The 19,293-nt window shown below is 43.2% G+C and overlaps 1 protein-coding gene across 1 annotated transcript in view; it reads right to left on the bottom strand.

The window, feature by feature from the left end:
• EFEMP1 (EGF containing fibulin extracellular matrix protein 1) overlaps positions 1 to 13,989 on the bottom strand; it is a 47,292-nt gene extending 33,303 nt beyond the window's left edge. Inside the window, exons 1-4 of the mRNA XM_065631271.1 lie at positions 13,828 to 13,989; positions 13,281 to 13,368; positions 10,267 to 10,315; positions 9,829 to 10,089 (exon numbers count right to left, since the gene is read on the bottom strand). Of these exons, the coding sequence (XP_065487343.1) occupies positions 9,829 to 10,089; positions 10,267 to 10,315; positions 13,281 to 13,361 (391 nt within the window). The 5' untranslated portion in view covers positions 13,362 to 13,368; positions 13,828 to 13,989. The remainder of the gene's footprint in view (positions 1 to 9,828; positions 10,090 to 10,266; positions 10,316 to 13,280; positions 13,369 to 13,827) is intronic.
• Positions 13,990 to 19,293: the final 5,304 nt, after the last annotated feature.

Raw genomic sequence — 19,293 nt, 5'->3', positions numbered from 1 at the left:
ACAAACCGGACCAGGCGGATGGTTGGAACTCTCTTCCACCTCAGGCTCATCTGAGCTGTAACGCTCTCCTGCTTCTGCAAACCCCAGCAGCCCAAGAGGTGCTCGACCCAGACAATGTCCTTGACTTGTGCCTATCATTTTAATCTGCTTGTACACTGCTTTCTGCACTGGGTAAAAAAATACTGAGCCTAGAAGTGCTGGCAGTATCTTAAGGTCTTGCAACCATCCTGAACTTCTTTTCTACTCAACATACAAGGAGCGAGCTGGAAAGAAAATCTGTCAAGCCAGATAAGACTGAGGAAGATCTAGATGCAAAGTAAATACAAGCGGGACGACTTCTGATAAAGTGTTTTTTCTTTACCCCTGGGAAATGGGAATGGCTTTTGGATTCTGCACACTTTCCTGATGTGGTTTCCAACAACTTCTGGGAGGAATAAGGTGAGGAATCTTCCCTGGCCCCCGGGGCAGGTCCATGGGTGCTCCAAAGCAGTGCTGATTTCTGACAAGACTCTGCACTAACTGCAATGCCACCTATTGCAATATTACTGCTTTTAACGAGCCCTCAGTGTGACAGGCAACACGTTGTTTTATCGGGCTCACCTTTAGCATCTAAAAGTTATGCGGAGAACTTGTTCCTGATAAGAAAGTCCCTTAAGTACAAATCAATCCACTAAGAAAGTGCTTTAAATACTACAAGGTATAAGATCTGGTAAAGCAGGTGCGAAACAAAATGGTTTCAAAAGTGACATAGAACTCACTAATTATTTTTTTAAGGCACTTGACAAAGGAATCTATGTCTTGAAATGATGCTATCTTTATCAATTATGATGAACCTTCTCCAAATACTAAGCTGTATTTGTTGCTTCTAAATGTGTATTTGATTCCGCCTCTTTTCTAATGCAGCCAGGATACCCAAGATTCTTCACGGAATAAGTCTGGTCAAGAAAGGCATTGCTTTTTCCATCTTTCTGATCAGGATAGTTTTATAAGTGAGGTCCAGTTAGCTAAAACCACACTTAAGTTTCTGCTCACTTTGCCATGTTTTATTCCTTTCCTCTGTCTGTTATTAAATGTTAGCTTACTGGCAACCTCTTGAAATCCATACAGAAAATTTTTACCTGTGAAAAGTCCTTGCATTTTTCCCATTCTAACTACTTCTGTTAGATCAGGCAGCTGTTCCAGTATTGATAAGGATTTCTTTTTAAATTGTTAATACTAAGAGATTGTCCATATTACTGTTTTTCTGGCATCATGGTATTTTTTTCATCCCATAAGATATCTTCCTTCCCCCTGCCTGGATTTCTTTAACTTCTGTGCATTTTAATTATTGAAAAACAAACTTCCAAATCTTTGTATAAACGGCAGATTTCCACAGCAATCTGACTTATCTGAGTTTTTCTTTTGGTGTAAGTCACAGCCGGTCTGGAATTTAGGTGTCCAAGCAGAAGAGATGATTTACCGGGAGGCCAGCAGAAGGCCCGTTCTCATCACAAAGACCATCTTTTTGAAAGGGAAGATTCATAGGTAGACAGTGACCAATTATTTTGAAAACTTGAGCTGAAGATTTTACTGATGTTGATGGCCAAAAAAAACATTCCCGGAGCCCTCTGGGCTTGAAACTTTAAAATCCCCGTACTCTCCGTTGCCTTCACTGTCTGAGGTTTGACTGCACACATTATGCCCTGTTACCTGTTAACAGAAATCCCACCCATGCAGGCATTTACATATAAAAACCCTTGAAATCAAGTTCTCAGGCATGGACTAAACACGCTCCAGTGCAACCGCAGATTTGCCTAATTCATATCATAGTGGGTCATGCATTAGACTAGAAGTTACTTCAGATTAAATTCAGCTCATAAAAGAAACCTCAGCTGTGTCTTCTCCTTTTTAGAACTGATTTAAATAGGCTTAAATGATGCCTAGATATGTCCACGCAAAGGCATGAATTTTTTTTATCAGGTGTTAATAAAGACAGATTCAGAGCTTCCCAAAGTCAACATGTGTTCCCAGGAGATGCACCTTTGTACACGGAATCTGCAATCATCCTACTTAAGATTGTACTTATTAGCCCTCTGTGGTCATCACCACCAGCCTTGGCCAAACAAGTGCCATTTGTATTCTCACCTCCACAAAATTAGTGTGTTGACAGTAAGAAATGAAAATATGAAAGCCATGTAAAAAACAAACAAGGAAAAAACAACAAAACCCCTCAAAACCACAACCAGCCATCAAAACCCAACCAACAAGAACCAAACCAAACCAACAAGAACCTGAAACAACAAAACGCCCCAGTTACGTGAAGTTACTTATTCTGGTGTTCAGTAACAGATAAAGATCCACTGAATATCTAGTTCTAAAAATGCCTAATTAAGAGATTGGGATACATTGTGCCAGGAAAGGTGTAATTCATTTCTGGGCCTCAAGAGCTTTTCCTTAGCACTGTAGCTCACGAAAGCATGCGTGACACATGTTTTCTTAGGAACTTTTTTCAGCTTCAAAGCTACAGGTTTTACCACATAATTATACATAACAAAGACTAGACATTTCTCCACTATACTTAAAACAGAACCAACTTTTAACCTGATTTCAGATCAACAAATAAAAGACAAATGTGAATGAGCATAAAAGGTATTTGATGATAACTACGTATATGCTAAACTACTTCATAGCTCTGTAATTTGCAAATCCCTCCTGCATGTTTAGTAAAGCTAAAATGTAAAAGAAAGGAGGTACAAGCAGGATTCTTGTGCATTTAGTATGTTCTTTCAGGTTAAATTTTGCTCTATATTGAATGAGGGCAAATAGCTTTCTCTCCAAAACTATTGCTTTCTGGCTGCTATGAAAACAAAACTAAGCAAATTAAAGATGAAAACAGATACAATATTTGTGACATTTCATGCTTGTTATCTATGAACTTTATATGGGTGATTGCTTATTCCATATATTCTCATCACATACAGAGAGAAGAGATCTTACCAGTCAAGTTCCCATCTTTCAGCTGTGTGGATGGAAGCAATTCAACTTTCTGACAGGTATGTGGCAAACTTCCCTTTGATAAGAACCCTTCAGCTGAAAGGATGCCTTAATCTTGAGTGAATTATTACAGAACGTGCATAAATGAAGATAGTCCAGAAAAAATAGCTTAAAAAGCATCGCAGAGGGAAAACGGGGCTAGGCTAGAGTGCAGCAGAAATTCTTCCGTAGGAAGGGACGTGCAAAGGCATCGCCAGGTGGTGTGGAGAAGAATCAAAGCGACCACTTCTGTCTTTGTGGGAAGCTTTGTTCCTCCTGTAGGACTATTTTGGCACACACAGAAAGGCAAACACAAAACCTAGCTATCATCTTTCTTTGCCAGCATGAAAAACAAACGAAGAAAATAATTTGGAAAGAGAATAAAATAAGGAAAAGAAGAGTTTCAAACTTCAGCTCTTGAGCTAGTTTTCCAGCTTGCTAAATTAGCATCCCATCATTGGAGATGCTCAAGAAATGTCTTGGACCTTTAAAAGCTGTGTGTCTGGGATGCTGAGGTCCTTTAGAAATGTTCTAGGGCTAGAAAAGGTGACACGGTAACCCAAACTTCAAAAATAAAAATAAAACACAGATAAGAGCATTTCCATTATTTATTAAGTAATCTGAAGCAGGAATTGCTTTTGAAAACAGAAAAAAGTGTTGGGAGAAAACTACCCTAAGCAAATAACTGGAGCAAGGAAGAACACATCTTTTCTCGGCAGGCGAAACAACTAGAATGTTGTAGTCTGGGATGAAATGACTGCAGACCTGCTTAAAGCAAACACATTGAAAACATCGCTGTAATTCTTTCACGGAAGCATGGGAGAAAGAATCTATCCCCAAAGTGGCAATGGGATCACTATAAAATGAGCCAGGCCGGGTGCTAAAAGCAGCTGGCGGGATGCTCTCACGCTGCTGCTGGGGAAACTTTCTGTATCGCTGCACAACACGATTCAGGTCTTGGAACGGGGAACAAAAGGCAGCCCGTGCTCTCACAAACCGCATTTGATGCTGTTGGATGCAACAGCTGACAGCTTGTAGGGCTTACTGACTTTTAGGATGCTTGTGTCTGAGTATTTGCAGCAGATACAGGGAGTCCCTTGAAGAGATAAAGAAATACTTTGTGCCTTTTAATGGGGCACCAAGTGTACTGGGCTGCCCAGTCAGGATCAGGCATGAGCGCATTCTTCCCCTTTGCGATTCCCAGTCACGTTATGGGACAGACCTCCGGCTTCGAGAGTGCAATTCTGAAGGAGGACAGATGGCTGGAGGTTCAGACTCCTTCAGGCCATGTGCCTTCGCAATACATTTGCTATGTTTTGCCTGTCAAAACATCAGCCTCCTCAGAGCTACTAAGCAAACAGGCTTTACAATCAACAAATCAAACCCGAAAGCACGACGGTCGATGCGACTACTGTACAACCCCATTTTTCTTGAATAAGGAACCATGAGAACTGCTAATGAGTTTACTCAAAGTCTAGCGCTTGCCTGCGCAATCACAATTCAAGAAGCTAAGGTAAATACAGCTTTCGGAAGCTTGCCTGACTCTAGGCCGCTTAGCGTGATTAGCACATGGGACGAATCTTTAGCTGCACCGTACTGAGTGTATTCCTGCAGGGCTGAGGAGAATGGAAAAGCAGTAAGTAACTAAAGGAAGTGAAGCAGCTGTGAGTATTTATGCTTGTGATGGATGTTCACAGTAAAATGGTCAGACAGAACAGAGAAAATCCATCCAAGGTCTTGACATGACACTCGCAGCTGTGCAAACAGCACAGATGGGAAGATGATTCAGAGTGGCCATATTTTGAAAATGTCCCAAAATAGGCCCTCAGGCCCTCAAAACAAGAGTGTTGGGGTTTTTTTTTTTCTTTTTTTTTTGGTGACCTCCCCTCTGGTCCCTCAAGGCTATTAAAGAGATGCTCCAGAAAGGGCTCTTTGCAGCAAAATGCCGTGGTTTCACAGATTAACGGCTTGAACAATTGGTTTGGGATGGGCCAATGAAAGATGATCCCTGCATGATGTACCCAAATGTACAAGAAATTAATTGGCCTCTGCGAACACTCCATACGAAGAGCTGTGAAAACGTCAGCTTGTATCCTTCTGTGGATTCTCTTAGACCTGCAAAATTCCTACGGTTTCTCCAAGCGATTAGCATTCAAATGGCATGTGGAACCAGGTCGGTCTCTTAGGGTGGCTACTGCTGGCAACGAGCAGTCTGCAGCAAACGTACGTGCATACGAACTGTGCCTGAGTAAGCACTTCCATTAATTAATGCCATTCTAAACCAGATAACTAGACCTTATTTTTCCTACCACAGCCTCTCTCCTCATGTGATCCTCAAACTAAACAGGTCTTGTGTTGAGAGGAACAACTCTGGAACTAAACTTGTCCCAACTCAGGCTCTTTTTCCAAGTAGTCCCAAAAGCACATTGTAAAGTACTCCTTAAATACAGGGAGTGGAAAAACGGGATGATGCGGTATTTTACAAAAAGCTGTCTAATATATTTCTGGGGCCAGCCTAAGAAACTGTTGTAGGTGTATTTTAGGTTATGTCTATATTAGCAAACAGTGCACCTGCACTTACCCTGTTTTTATGTCCTTTCTATGCTGGTTGTACATCCCTGATATAGACACACACATATATAAAACATACAGCAATTTCTGCATGGAACACATCATTAACTGTTCCCCATTGTCCCTCCCTTCTTAAAGAAGGTTTTAAAAAAAAAAGAGCAAATTAGACATGCAAAATTTAGGCTTATTTGACTGATTTACAGTAAGTTAACTTCTTGAAGTAAAAGCTTAAATTGAGTACCATAAATTACTTTGAAAAGTACCAGAAAACTTAACAAAATCCCCGCTAACCCCTACCACTAAAGGGTGCCCTAAAATGATTTGACAGGGGAAAAATAACCCCAGCACAGAAAAGTTCTTCTCTTTCCTCCCCCAGAGAACTACAAAAGCAACTGATGTCCACCAAAGTCAAGGCAGAACTATCTGCAAAAATGGGTCCTTCTCTTCCACCAATATCTTTTCTTACAATCTCTCTCTCCTCCTGTCTTTTACAGCCACAGGAGCACAAAGGGTTATAAAGAGACTGGAGAAATACAAGAAACTAATCTAGGTGAGAAGCAAAAAAGTTTGCTTACTTTATTGCTTGTATTGCTAGCATGATAGGAAGGCAAAAGAAAAGTTATTTTCCCTTCTCAAGTTTACAGGTTATTTGGTACCTTGGCTTGGTCTTTTTTTTCATTCAAGTGTCATTAACGTTCTAGGAAAAGTTTCTTGCAGACTAAATCTGACAAAATTGAATTAATTGGGTGATTTTGTTTTAACTTAATAGGAGCAGACTCAAATCACCAAGCACCTAACACCACAGTAGAAACACAATTCAGTCTTGCACGCAGACAGAGCGCAGCTATTTATGTCTTTTATCAGGCAAAAAAAGCATCTGTGAATAGTAGCTCAGTAATTTGCTTTAAAATATTTCTTGTTGTTGGCTTTTCCCAGTTGGAGTGATGCTCTCCCAGTGACAGGTCAGAACATCGTGTGGCAGGGGCCACGTACGGGACTCTACCATAGCGACCAACGCAGCCGCCCTTCCACTTAAAGGCAAATTTGGAAGTGCCAGCAAAGTGTGAACTGACAACACAGAGACGGGGAGCGGGGATTAGTTAAGGTCATAAACTCAGAATTTAAGATGCAGTTAAAGTGTTCTAGGCTGACGTGCAAAACTCAGTGCTCTGTACGTATTCTACATAAGCGATCGTCCTTCAGAATAACCTCTCCTCATCTTTTTCTCAGTTTTGTGGGTTCCTAGTTCTTTCTACTCGCATAAAGCATCTTCGGAATTTCCCAGGAAATTTTCGCTACCCACGCTTCTAATGTCAACACAATCATACGTGCTTCTGGTCACTAGTGGTTATAAAAACGATGTGTATCATAGGCAACTGCAGTCATTTCCGTGGCACTGTCTTCTGCAGGGCCGTGAGCTTTGCTACCAACTGGCCACCTGTGCCGTCCGTGGTCTCTGATAAATCACAGCCATGGACAGAAAACCCTCAACACCAATAAATATCAGAGTTGTCACTTGTTTTCTTCAGGTCAGAAGTTAAGAAGGTATTAGGTATCTTGTGTAACTCGAGCATCTGGCTGTGTTTTGGTAGATTAAGAATCACGCACCTCTGAACATTTCTCACTTGTCTCAACAGAAACAGGATCACGCTTTACCTAATGATGACACTCGTCACTGAAGCCTCAAAGTCCAACAGGACTAGTGTCATTTCTGCGTCTTTATTCCAAGCACAGACACCAACATGAGTGTGTTTGGCCTGTCGTACCCTGACTAGTCAATGCTTAAAAAGGGAGTGGACGCTTGTATTAAAACAGAAGGCCCCTCATGCTCGGGTATGATGTCAGTAATGCAGCTCCTCCGAGCATGTTATTGTTTTAAACAGAGGTCTCCACACTTTCACATTGGTTATAAAATACTTAGTGCTGCTGGACTGGAAGGAAAATGTCATACATCTGCAAACAATTAGAAGGAGCTGGACTTCATATTTGATTTACTAAACAATAAAACAAGTCTAAGTGTGACTATGTGTGTAAGTTACACTCCCTAGGAGCCTCAAGCAGTTATCATAGCAAACTCTTTTAACCATAATTAAATAAATCCACACTGGGACCATTGCTGATCGAGATTATCTTTTATAAGATATTTTCAGCAGTGAAAAGCATGAAGATCATGAAGTTGGATACATGCTTTAAGTGCTCCAAAAGTCTTTTATCCTTTCTTTCAAGCACAGTGTCCATTACCCTTTTTCCAGCTGGAATTCATTCAGTACAGCACATTTCAGCTTTTAAACACTAATATTTCCGTGCTTTCTGCGTTTAGATTTAAATTTTGGCATGAGGAAATTAGTAGCAAAACTCTGATTCAGGCAAGCCCAAGATTTCACCATAGTTTGTGTATCTACTAGTTAAAGAGTTCTGGTACTGTAACAACAGTTAGTTGTTGTTATAAATTAACCAAAGATTTGTTAATTGTCTATAAATATTTAGTTGCAAGTTTCAGGAAGCCAGAGCGTGGAGTAAAATAATAGTAATGGATCACCACCAATCTTCTCCTCAACAAAACAAAAACCTCAGCCAGTTGTCAGTCTCTAAGTCAACCCTAACTCTCAGCCTTTCTTTGGAATATAAGATATTGGTGCTACACGCTGTTAGACTTCCCTATGCTCTCCATGATTTATACACCTACAGCCATTTTAGCAAAAGTGATGTTCATGTTTGAAAGCTTTCCAGCATTACCTGCATTTTTAAAATCAAACATAAATGTTGCTACACGCTTGAGCTGAAGCAGTTGATGGAAAAATCAGCAGCAAAGATGAGTGTCAGCCACGGTACTGCAGCATCGCCGGGTCAAATGCAGGAGTCCGGAATTCTGGGCCTGCTGCTACTTTGCCAAGTTAAATGGAGGAAAACATCATTTGCCATCCCTGGCATTGATTTTCTCTCAATAACCCTAAGTGAGCGCTCAGCATTAAGGGGTCACGGTGCTGACCGCCTGCAGTAGGTTCTTTTCTTTACATCCCTGAATTAGAGTGACAGAAATGTTGAAGATTAGCAGAAAAGCCAGAAATGCAACCCTGAGGCTTTGTCTACAAAAATAACTTATCCAGCCTCCATGATGATTACTGTGCTTCAGAATGACAGGGAATTTACTTACTAGTGATAAATAATGTTCTGTATACATAAATGCCAGGGAGAAAGGAACTACCACTGTATATTACAGCTTGCCCTGATTATAGTCACTCAAGTACTATTTTATATGATTATACTGTTATGGGCCACAAAGTGGAAAAGATGAACCATGGGGTCAAGTTTTGCCCTCGGTTTGCACGGGTATCCTACTAATGTGCTTGAAAACCCAGCTGCTGAGCAAGGAGGAGAATATTTTTTTCATGAAAGAAAACAAAACAGTGGACGAAACATTTGTTACTTCAGCAAGTATAAGAGTAAACTATTTATATAAAATAATAAATGAAACAGTCTTAGTTTACAGTAGTGCTTGTGAGTCTGGTTCCTGAACGCATACAATTAGCATTGCTAATACCCCGAGAATTTTGGCGCTGCGTGTGGTGTACGTACAGGCAGATGAAAGCCCCTCATTGCCATAGTTTCAGAGACTGGCGGGACTATGACTGGAGTGTGCTGGCAGCACCGCTGCCACAGAGAGCAGAGGAGCACGAGCTGCTCAGCTGTGCGGTTCCTACTCCTTCAGAAATATTCCTCATACATAGTACAAACGCTGTGCTCTTCTGCATTACAATCTAGTCTAAGCAAGTGTTCATACAGTGGTTATTTCTTCTTCCACTCAGCATCCTCTTACTGAAACATACAGATAGTTTTGCAAATCTTTAGAAATCGTCTGTAATGTGACTTGCTACTTTGCCTACTTTTTTTTCAAAGTAGTGCCTCTCCTGGACACACTGAACACAAAAATGTTTGACTAAAGCTGCTCACTTGCATTAAGGTTTTCTGTGAGGATCTACAGACAACAGAAATTATTCTACTTGTTAGCCTGAAATAGATGGAATGGACCATAAGGAACAAGCTGCAAGTTCTGTTACCTTGACCAACAACAACATGCATGTATTTTATTTACGCATCTTAAGGAAGTGTGTACGTGTCCCATTTAACGGTTCAATGATATACGCTGTTAAATGCAAGAGTTACAGGCTTTCATTTCCCAGGCATCACATTTGTTCTCGCGTACGCTCCCGTCCTACCGAAAGCGAAGCACTTGGCAGCACTTACCTTGGCACACATTGTGGTCGCTTTGCTCATACCCAGCTGCACACTGGATTTGATGAGTGGGGTTTGGAGGGGCGCGCTGAGGATCAGCTGGAGTCCGTCGAATGACGTTGTTTCGACCACTAGTGGATTCAGCTGCTGCTTCGTCTCGCTCATTTACAATAATTTGCGCTGTTCTGGGTAGACAGAGGTATCCTCCATAGTGGTTAACACATTTCATCCCACCTTTACATGCATCTGGGACTATTTCACATTCATCAATATCTGTGGTTAGCAACAACACAAGTCATGCTTTTAACAGTCGAACCGTCTGCAACAGCCATTAATACAAATAACACAATGAGACATGCAGGCACAACCCCCTGTCCAAAACAGGGGTGTGGAGAGAAATACTCAAAGAATGCCAATGGCAAGTCTGTCTTTGAAAATTATTTACTGTACCTTTGCACCGTTGCCTAATGGGATCCCATTCATAGCCATCTGTGCATTGCTATAGAGCGGGAAAAAAAAAAAAAAAAAATTAGGCTACTCAGGATTCTTTATTTCGGAAAAGCATATTTCAATGAACTGAAAGTTTGACACTAAGGGAAATGCAATGTTTGCGTACCTTGGCAAGCTAGAAAAATGGCTATTGGTACAGCACTGCTGTGCAAGAACAAAACCAGGTACATACAGAGAGAGCCTCTATCTCAGAAGTTCCCAAGATATTGTTTGTTGTGAGTATGTAGGTTTTACTGGGGCTGAGGAACAAAGCGAGAGAAGCATCACTTTCTCCTTGCCTTGCTCCTATGAGCTGTTTTAAAGCATCTGTCATTGGCTGAATCCTGGAATAAATGACCCTCTGGACTGGCCCAACTGACCAGTATGAAAACCTTCTTATGAAAAAGCAGCAAGTTTTTCTGAATTTTGCTCTTGTTCGCTCCCTTCCAACAGGCGAACAACTTCCATTCCCAGGGCTGGTTTCTCAGCAGGACTGCCGGGCTCTACCCCCCTGCGCTCCATCCTCTCTCCCATCCGCGCTCGCGCGATGGGGAGGGATCTCCTGACAGCTGGAAATTCATTCACATGCTTTTGAATCACACGACTCCAGGAATTACAGTCTAGGAAGAACAATTTATATTGCGGGACATACAATAAACGCTTAGAGTTTATAACAGCAGGACTGCTTATGTAAATAAGACTTTGCAAAATTCAAACAAGACTGCAACTATTCATATCAACTCAGACTAGTAACTTCAGGAAGAATTGTAACTATTCTGCCCTGCGGTTAGGTAGGCATCTTCATTATTCCTCTGCCCAAGAGCACTAAATTGTCTACAGTGCAGTAATTTTAATTGCAGGTGACAGAGACCGATTAGTGAAGTATCACGATGCTACATTTAAAATATCAATGACCCAACTGAGCTGCACTATGTGGGTGCATGTGTGTCCTGTGCTGCTTAGGATATTACTTTAATGGCCCTATAGAAAAAAAGAATTGAGTCGGCTAACGTAATTAGTCACGGCCAAGCAAGCCAAACCTTGTTGCGACTCCTCTGCTGCAGAGGAACTCTACGAGTCACAAACTCGACCTTCTGATGCCAAGATCCGCTTGTTCAATGTACTGTCCTCAAGTTACTTTGAGGAACTTGTTACTAACAGACACTGACTCAGCAATAGGACTGAAAATATTTTTTTCCTTTGCAGGTGACACCAGCGACCTGGCAAACCTGGCTGCGAGTTGTAACTTTGGAGGCTTTTTCTTCCAGAGGGGTAAGTGGAGAGCAACTTGTATTACAATTCTCAATCTCTGAAGGAATGACTCCATGCTGAGTTGACAACACCGAAGTTACTGTAGCTATGAAAACGCAAACCCAAAGGGAAACAGCTAATTCATGCATGTACTGAATCACCCGGTTCCTGTTAACGCACAACAGAAATACTGTCTATCTAACTGGAAGGAGCCAAGTCCATCTACTACTGCAGCTGAAGGGACTTTATTGTGGATTTGGCCCTAAATTAATACAATGTACGCATGAGGACAGTAGCATCCTAAGAGTAAAATTTCCAAAAGCAAAGATTTTTGTTAAGTAGTTTTACATCATTAGAGTCTAATGATCGCTGGAGCACCCAAGTGCTCAGACCTCTTTGAAAATGGAGCATAAAGACCCAAGTTCTATATGCACGGAGGAACCCAAGTTCTATATGCATACTAGAAATTTGCCATTGGTATAAACAGAACTATGTAGGCTTGTCAGGAAATGCTACTTCATTTCTTTAAAAACAACGTGTAATTAATGCAGAAAAGAAAGGGGGTGAGATCCCTGTATTAGTGTAGATTTTCAAAAGGTACTTAGATCTTCAGTTTCCCCTTATATAGAGGGACTTGGGAAAAAAAAAAGAAAAAAAAAAAAAAATCGGAGAAGCCTCTAAATAGAAGTACTCTCAACCTCCAAAAAAAGTCTAATCCTTCTAAAGACCGATGCTAAAGTACTTTAAGACTGACTTCCTCTTGTTCACTTGAGGCTTCTTTGAGCCTCATCTTCTACAATAATGTCCAACTCTGCACTATTTACTCGCTCGAGCCATCCCACTGACTTCAGTGGGATTACTTGTATAAGTCACAATCTGAGTCCTTGGCTGTGGTTCTCTAACTTTTTGCATGTGTGCAGAATTTTCTGCTTGTGTGGCATTGCGCTGATGTCTGTACACATTTGCGGAGGTCCACCCATATGAAGCAAGTTGCAGGGATTACAACTGTAATCAGATGTGAAAACGCGGGTTTTTCCCCAGCCCAAGCCGATGTAATTGCCACTCCTTCTATGACATGCATTATGCAAGCCAAAGACTGAACACAAGCAGATTATTAAAAAAAAAAAGCCTTACAAAAAGGCCTTTAAATCTCTTACCCTGTCACTTGGTTACAAGCAGAACCTACTTCCCGTATTCTTGTACAGTTTTATCGAGCCATGCAAAACCACTGCTCAAAACCAGCGCAGAAACTCACAGCCCTATGAGCACCGCACGACTTAGGTGCTTCACTAAGAGCACTGAATTTTGAAGTACTTACATTTCGTTAAAAACAGCTTGAAATACCCAAAAGAAAACACAAGAGAATGTTTGACATAATTATCTGTCAAATTCCATATATTTCAAATGAAGGTCCTAAGGACCCTGTCTTCATGAGAGTGGATTAAAAGAATATTAAAACCTCATAATTTTGCTCAGTTCATCAAACTCAGCCCGTAGACAAGCTCCTCAGAACAGGCAGTTGCAGCCTATTCTGCTCAATCTTGTCGGCTTCAGCTGTAAAACAGTTCCAGCGCAGGAACAGCTTATTTTATGGTTAACATTCGAACTCAAAAGAACTTTGCATTGCATGCTATACATCGGCAAGAGATTTGGTTTTTCTTAAGGGTCACTTAGAAAAGAATCCCTGCAGAGCAGTAATTACCTCGAACTCTATTAAACCTTACCGTGTACGTTATGGTTTCCTCAGTTTCCTGCGAGTGTACTGTAATAAGAATGAGAGCAGCCAAGAACATAGCTGTCAACATCGTGAACCTTGAAAGAAAGAAAAACAAATCAAAGGGGGATATTTTCAGCCAGCGCCCCCAGTCCCGGTCCGTACCTGGGGGGAGCGGCCCCGGTGCCCCGGCCCGGGGAGGGTGAGCGGGGCTGCGCTTGCAGCCCCCGCTGCTGGATCCAGCCCGGGGAGCGGGGGGGAATAAAAATAAGAAAACGGAGTTCAAAAGATCACAGCGCTTAATGGCGAGCGGTGCGCTCCGCAGCGGCGCCGGGCAGGGAGCCGGCGCTGTGACCGCCCGGCCAGCGCACGGTTTGGGGCGGCTAAGCGATTTCTTTTTTTTTTTTCGGGTAAAAACTCGCCGGGACGGACGCGCCGCGGCGCCCAGCTCCCTCCCCGCGGGGAGAAGGTGCCGAGCTGCGCCGGGCACCTGCCCTGCCCTGCCCCGGGGAGCCGGGGGGCAGCGGGACGCGCAGCCCCGCGCTGCCCGCTCCTACCTGCGGCGGGGCCGGCGGCGCTGCTCCCGGCGGCGCTGCTCCCGGCGGCGCTGCTCCCGGCGGCGCTGCTCCCGGCGGCGCTGCTCCCGGCGCGGCTCGGGCCCGTCCGTGCGCTGGCTCCGCTGCGCTGCCGGCGCCCGCTCGCTCTCCTTTTCCCCGCGCCGCGGGCCTTGGGCTAAATAGAAACGGTCCCGGCTCCTAGCGGAGCCCCCGGACGCCCCCTACCGATCCCGCGGCGGCCGGAGCCCTGCGGCGGGGCGGGGCGCGGCCCTTCGCCGCTCCCCGCGGTGCCCTGAGGCGGGGCAGGTGCGGGGCCCGGCCCGGCCGCCATGTTGCGGCGGTGAGGGGAAGGGCTCGGCGGGCCCCGGGGGCGAAGGCGCCGCACGTCCCGCCAGCCCTGCCCGGGGAGGCGGCGAGGGGAGGCAGCCGAGCCCCGGAGGAGCCGCTCCATCCCCGGCCGGGGGCTGTGGGAGGCGGCCGTGCCCGGTTGGGCGTCCCGGCGGTGGCGGCCGGCGCTGTGGCAGGTGGTGTCGCCAGGAGCGCGCGGGGCAGCCATCTTCCCTCAGGCGGTGCTTCGAGGCTCGGCGGCTAACGAAGGAGCCGCACAAGGCAGAGGTGGGAAGGAGGGGAGCAACGCGCCGCTCATTTATTTTCTATAGGTTATGGTAGGCCTCTCGTGACCCTGCTGTATATGGTGTAGGGGATGGTTTGCCCCGCGGCACGAAGCGGGGCTGGCACCCCAGGAGCAGCGACCTGCCTCGCTCTGTCACAAAGCCGCTGGTGTTACCCGAGCTCTTGGTGAACCAGCTCGCGCCAGGCATGCTCCTCGTTGAACACTGATGAACACCTCTCTATAAACACAAGGTTCTTAAAAGTTTAAGCTGAGCCGCGACTTCGCAAGCGTTAGTAGTGTTTGTCCACCTAGGCGAGCTATTTGAAATCTAACATGGCAAGAGTGATGTGTTTTCCTGCCCGTTCTGAATTCGGTGAATAAAAAAAGCAAGGAGTGCTTCATAGAGGAATGCCCGTTCCTTCCTACGCCCCGTCAGTTAAGCAGTATTATTTTTTTAGGACTGTTTCTGTATACGAAATGCTGTTATTTCCCTACCCAGCGGGAGGGTGGCCGGACTGCAGGGAGGATGAGCAGGCGTTGCAGAGACTTAAAAGCTCCCATAGGTGTGATGGTTACGATGGGGACCAGCGTGCCAGGGAGCTCTTTCTGCAGGGGGGTAAGCTGGATCGTTATTTAGGTCCCCAGTTTTGCTTCTGGGCCACTATGCCATAGTAGTGCAGCTGTATTCTGTTCCTCTAGTTGAACACAAGGTCTTTAATTAAAAAAAAAGAAGTTTTTATCTCCTTAATGTTGACTGTGAAGAGCCTGGAGAGCTTGAGATCTCCCGAAAAAAAGCCATACTAGGTGGCAGACCTCTGCCACTGTTGCCCTAGAGAGCAGCTTTCCTATATAATCCTTGAAATTCTTAACATTAAGTTACATTTGATCTTGTGAAAAACATAAATTCTTTTTTTGCAAGGCCATACATTGCACATTAATTTTGTCTCTGAACTAAATTGCTTCTTACCTGTTTTAGAAAGAGCCAAGTTGGGTAGTTGCAAAATACCTCTAGCTCTAACAGTATGTTGCCTGTCTTTTTTACTTTTTTTTAGGTGGTTACAAGAGAAGACAGGATTTTGCCTCTCTCAGTGCAGTTTCTGTGCTTACAGGTAAGTGGAACTCCTAAAACTGTAGGACTTACAGTCCATACACCTCATTGGTAATAATGTACAGAAGCGACAACGTAGTGTAATAGAGAAAATTTAGATTGAATAAATTTTTAGGAGATTTTGCATGTATTTTCGTATGCAGACACATTTAACGAGCGATCTTTCGACACCCACTCTCCCACTCCAAAAAAGATTCCCTTAAAGCCTGTATGACATTTTTTAGAAATTCAGCGTTTTGTTTTGGCTCTAAGTTATTGACTCCTGTTAGTGTAAACTGGATTCATACTTGTGACGTGCCCCCTAATATATTTTGAAATTTTACTGTTTCATGCTTACAGAAAACAGTACAGACGTTTCTAATAATCTAATCAATGCAAAATGGTACCATCCATTCCTTTTATCTCCTGGCAACAACACTTAGTGAATTTTGAATGCATTGTCTTATCTGCCATGCAAGGAGAACAGAATTCAACTTCTTTGATTCTGGATTAAGTCAAAATTGAAAAACGTTTGTCTTAATCTGCCCCCTAGGGAAACATTACCTGTTTCACGGAACAGCAATTGGTTGTTTTCACTCTACAAAAGTGAAGCAGAGAACAGGAGAAACATAATTTTGGGGGATGTGTGAATGCCAGCAGAGCATAGATCCTATACTTGGCTTCAGACAGTGTTATCCATTTGCTGAAATACCGTATTCTGCCAAGGATGGTTCTCGATCCTTTAAATGGAGGTAGTAGACTCGGTTCATGGTTTTGTAGTTCAGATATTTCCTACTGAGGCAACTGGAAATTTGCCTGACGTAGGACAGCAGGATTTAGACCCTTGGAAATGTTGAGGAGTGTGTGAGGTATGTGACTGAGCTGCTCAGCAGCAGAACAACTTATTTACATCTCTGAAATGTCTGAAGGCGTCGTGTCATGAGCAGTGACACCATCTCCTCTCGCTTGCTGCCTGTAGGACGTGGCATTGCTGGGGCCATCCCCTCACGGCCGCCGCTGACAGCGCTTCCTTTCGAATCAGCCCCGCGAGGCTGGCCCCTAATTATTAATATTTGCTTTTGGCTCCTTCAGGAAATGGTGCATTCAGTTCCCTGCCGCTTTAGTGAACTCTTTTTCACATCTCAGTTCTTTGCTTGCTTTAAACCCCACAGTTTTCATGCATTCTTTAACTCAAACGTGTTTATGACTTAAACGTTCACGTCTTTTCTTCCTGGCGGGACTTGTTGCCGCCCCCCGTTGTCCTCAAAAAGCCAAGGATAGGTAGGTTGAAGGAAGACTGTGTGTGGTCAAAATGCCACTGCACTTGCAGCTAATTCTGGCTGCTACAATTGTCCCTGGGGGCAAGAGACAGCTGGACATAATTTAGAGCAGGCTGAGATTGATACTAGAGGCTAGCCCGAAAACGAGGAAAACAAAATTGCAGTTTAATCTCTTCTCCTCCCAGATCTGACCCCCTTTTCCTGTTTCAAACATAGCTCGCTAGAACAGAAAATTAAGCACACAGCAAATTTAAGCAACTTGTATTTGTCGGCTCAGGGGACTATCAGTGTCAATTTGAGATGATTTGTTTCCCGAGCGTGTCATATCAAGTAACACTGGAGTTGTCTAAACTAAGAGCTGGAATGGCGAAGATGTTGTTTTCGTGTTGGACTCACAGGAATTTTAGACCATAAATTATTTTGATAAGGTGGCAGGCTGCCTTTCTGCCACACTGCTTGCAAATGTCAAAATTTTTTCCATGTTTCAACTTGGAAATGACATAGTGTTGGTGAAGGATAAATTGTGAAGAATCATATGTCTGACTTTATTGCTGATTAAATATGACAAATGTTGAACTTTTATTTGAGGTAAGATTTTACAAGTTTATTTATCTTCTAGGGAGGTATCATGAACATATTGCATGTGGCGTGAGGTGTTACTCTAAACTTAATTTGAAAGGAGAACTGTGCTAGCAAATTACTCTCACTTTTCATAGAAAGTTAACAGTGAGAGGTAAAAATGTGTCGTATCAGTTTCTGGTCATAGATGTTGAAATTACAAAAAGTTAATAAAGACCAAAATGTTGGTAGCAAAGGACAGAGGACAGATTCTCTCCTTTTTCTTAAGCCTCTCATTAAAAGTAAGCATATATGTATTGTTATGACTTGTTTGCTGATTTGTGTTGCAGTAGAGCACGTAGGTGACGAATGATATAAACATATAATTAGAGAAAAGTCCTGCCTGTAATTCTTGCAACTTAGCGAGCAAAAAAGCATGAGAGTTGGATTGGAAAATCTAGTAGCCTACAATTTCAGCCTTTATTATGCTAAAATTGTCTCCTGTATGAGAGATCTTGCAAGAGTTTTGTTGTGCTGAGGCCTTTGGCTAACTTAGACTAAGCTGTGATTTCATCTCTAAATGTCTAAAAATGCTCTGAGGATATTAAAGTATAACATTGTTGCTGTTTTTTAATTTTAACTTCTACTAAAGATCAAGCATGTGGTTTGCATGCGTTTTATCAAGCATGTAATCTGAGGGGTTTTTTCTGCAATTTATAGGGATGTTATCTTCTATTTTGTATGTTTCTGTAAATTCTGGCAGAAATTTGAATGCCCAGAGAATGTGATAATTGTATTCTCACCAGAATCCTTTGACAGTAAAAGAAGATTTGCTGTGAAGATTTTATTTTGCTAAGCAATTTTATCTGGAATTTGATCAGTCTTCCCGTCTTTTGCTTGTATGGGTATTTCTAACTCGTGCAATCATTTTATTCTTTCTAGCAACTCTTTTCCATTGCTCTCTCTACCAGTGGTTTTCCATCTTTTTCTCATGCCAGGTAGGAGAACCAGCAGAGTAGGAGACATGCACGGGTGTTGATCCATGGCTTTTGTCATTGCTCCTTTCCCTTCTCTGGAAAAGCAGCGTTGCTGCACACAGGGGTTTAAGCCTGATGCTGTACCAGGTTTCAACCAGTTTAGTTAAAATGAGAACTGTCTAGAACCTTCTCAGAGGTGGGACTTGCCATTGACCCAACGCGAAGTGCAATCGGGCAGAACTTCGTTCACTGCAACGTTCATGTTTCAGAGAGAAAAATGAGGGTGGATGAGTAAAAACTCTGTGTCCTCTTTGTCTCCCCTCCCTTTTCCCCTTCCTCTGAGCAGCAGGTGTCTCTCGGTCCTCTGGGCTTTTTCGTTTCTGAGGAAGGTAGATGCGAGCTGGCGGGACTGAAATCTGTGTGACTTGCATGGATCACTAACTGGCAGGTCAGCTACAGCAGACTGTCCAAGCTGTTAATATGCCCCATTTTTAGTTTTTGCAGTTTTCCAGTATTGTATTTAGCTCCGGATTTCTTTGCATTATTTTGAATAATTCAGCGTTTTCGTCCTCAGTCAAGAGGACATAGAGTATTCCTGATTTTCAGAAAGTGCTAAACACCGTCAGTGCAGACACCTGTATTTGAATACCTTCAGCTAATGCTTTCTGCTGAACCCCATGGACCTACATTGGAGCGTGACAGTGTTGTGGTCTTTCAACAAAACAAACTTGAGACATTTCAGAAATGCTGCGGTGGAAGAGGACCTTGGAAGAACAGATTTGTGGGGCAGAGCTCTTGCTAATGACTGTTCGGCTTTTTAGAATTCATAAACATCAGGATCAGTAGCTACGTTAAACAAGAATTTGGTTTCATAAGCATCTTTTGAATTTTCTGGGTTTGCTTTTCTTTCCCTTTTGAGAAAAAGCTGTTAATACCGGAAAAGCAGCAGCA

This window comes from Caloenas nicobarica, chromosome 3 (genome assembly GCF_036013445.1).
Source record: "Caloenas nicobarica isolate bCalNic1 chromosome 3, bCalNic1.hap1, whole genome shotgun sequence".
NCBI classification, from domain to species: domain Eukaryota; kingdom Metazoa; phylum Chordata; class Aves; order Columbiformes; family Columbidae; genus Caloenas; species Caloenas nicobarica.
Note: the sequence above shows the minus strand (reverse complement) of the source record. Positions and strands in the feature narration are given on the sequence as shown.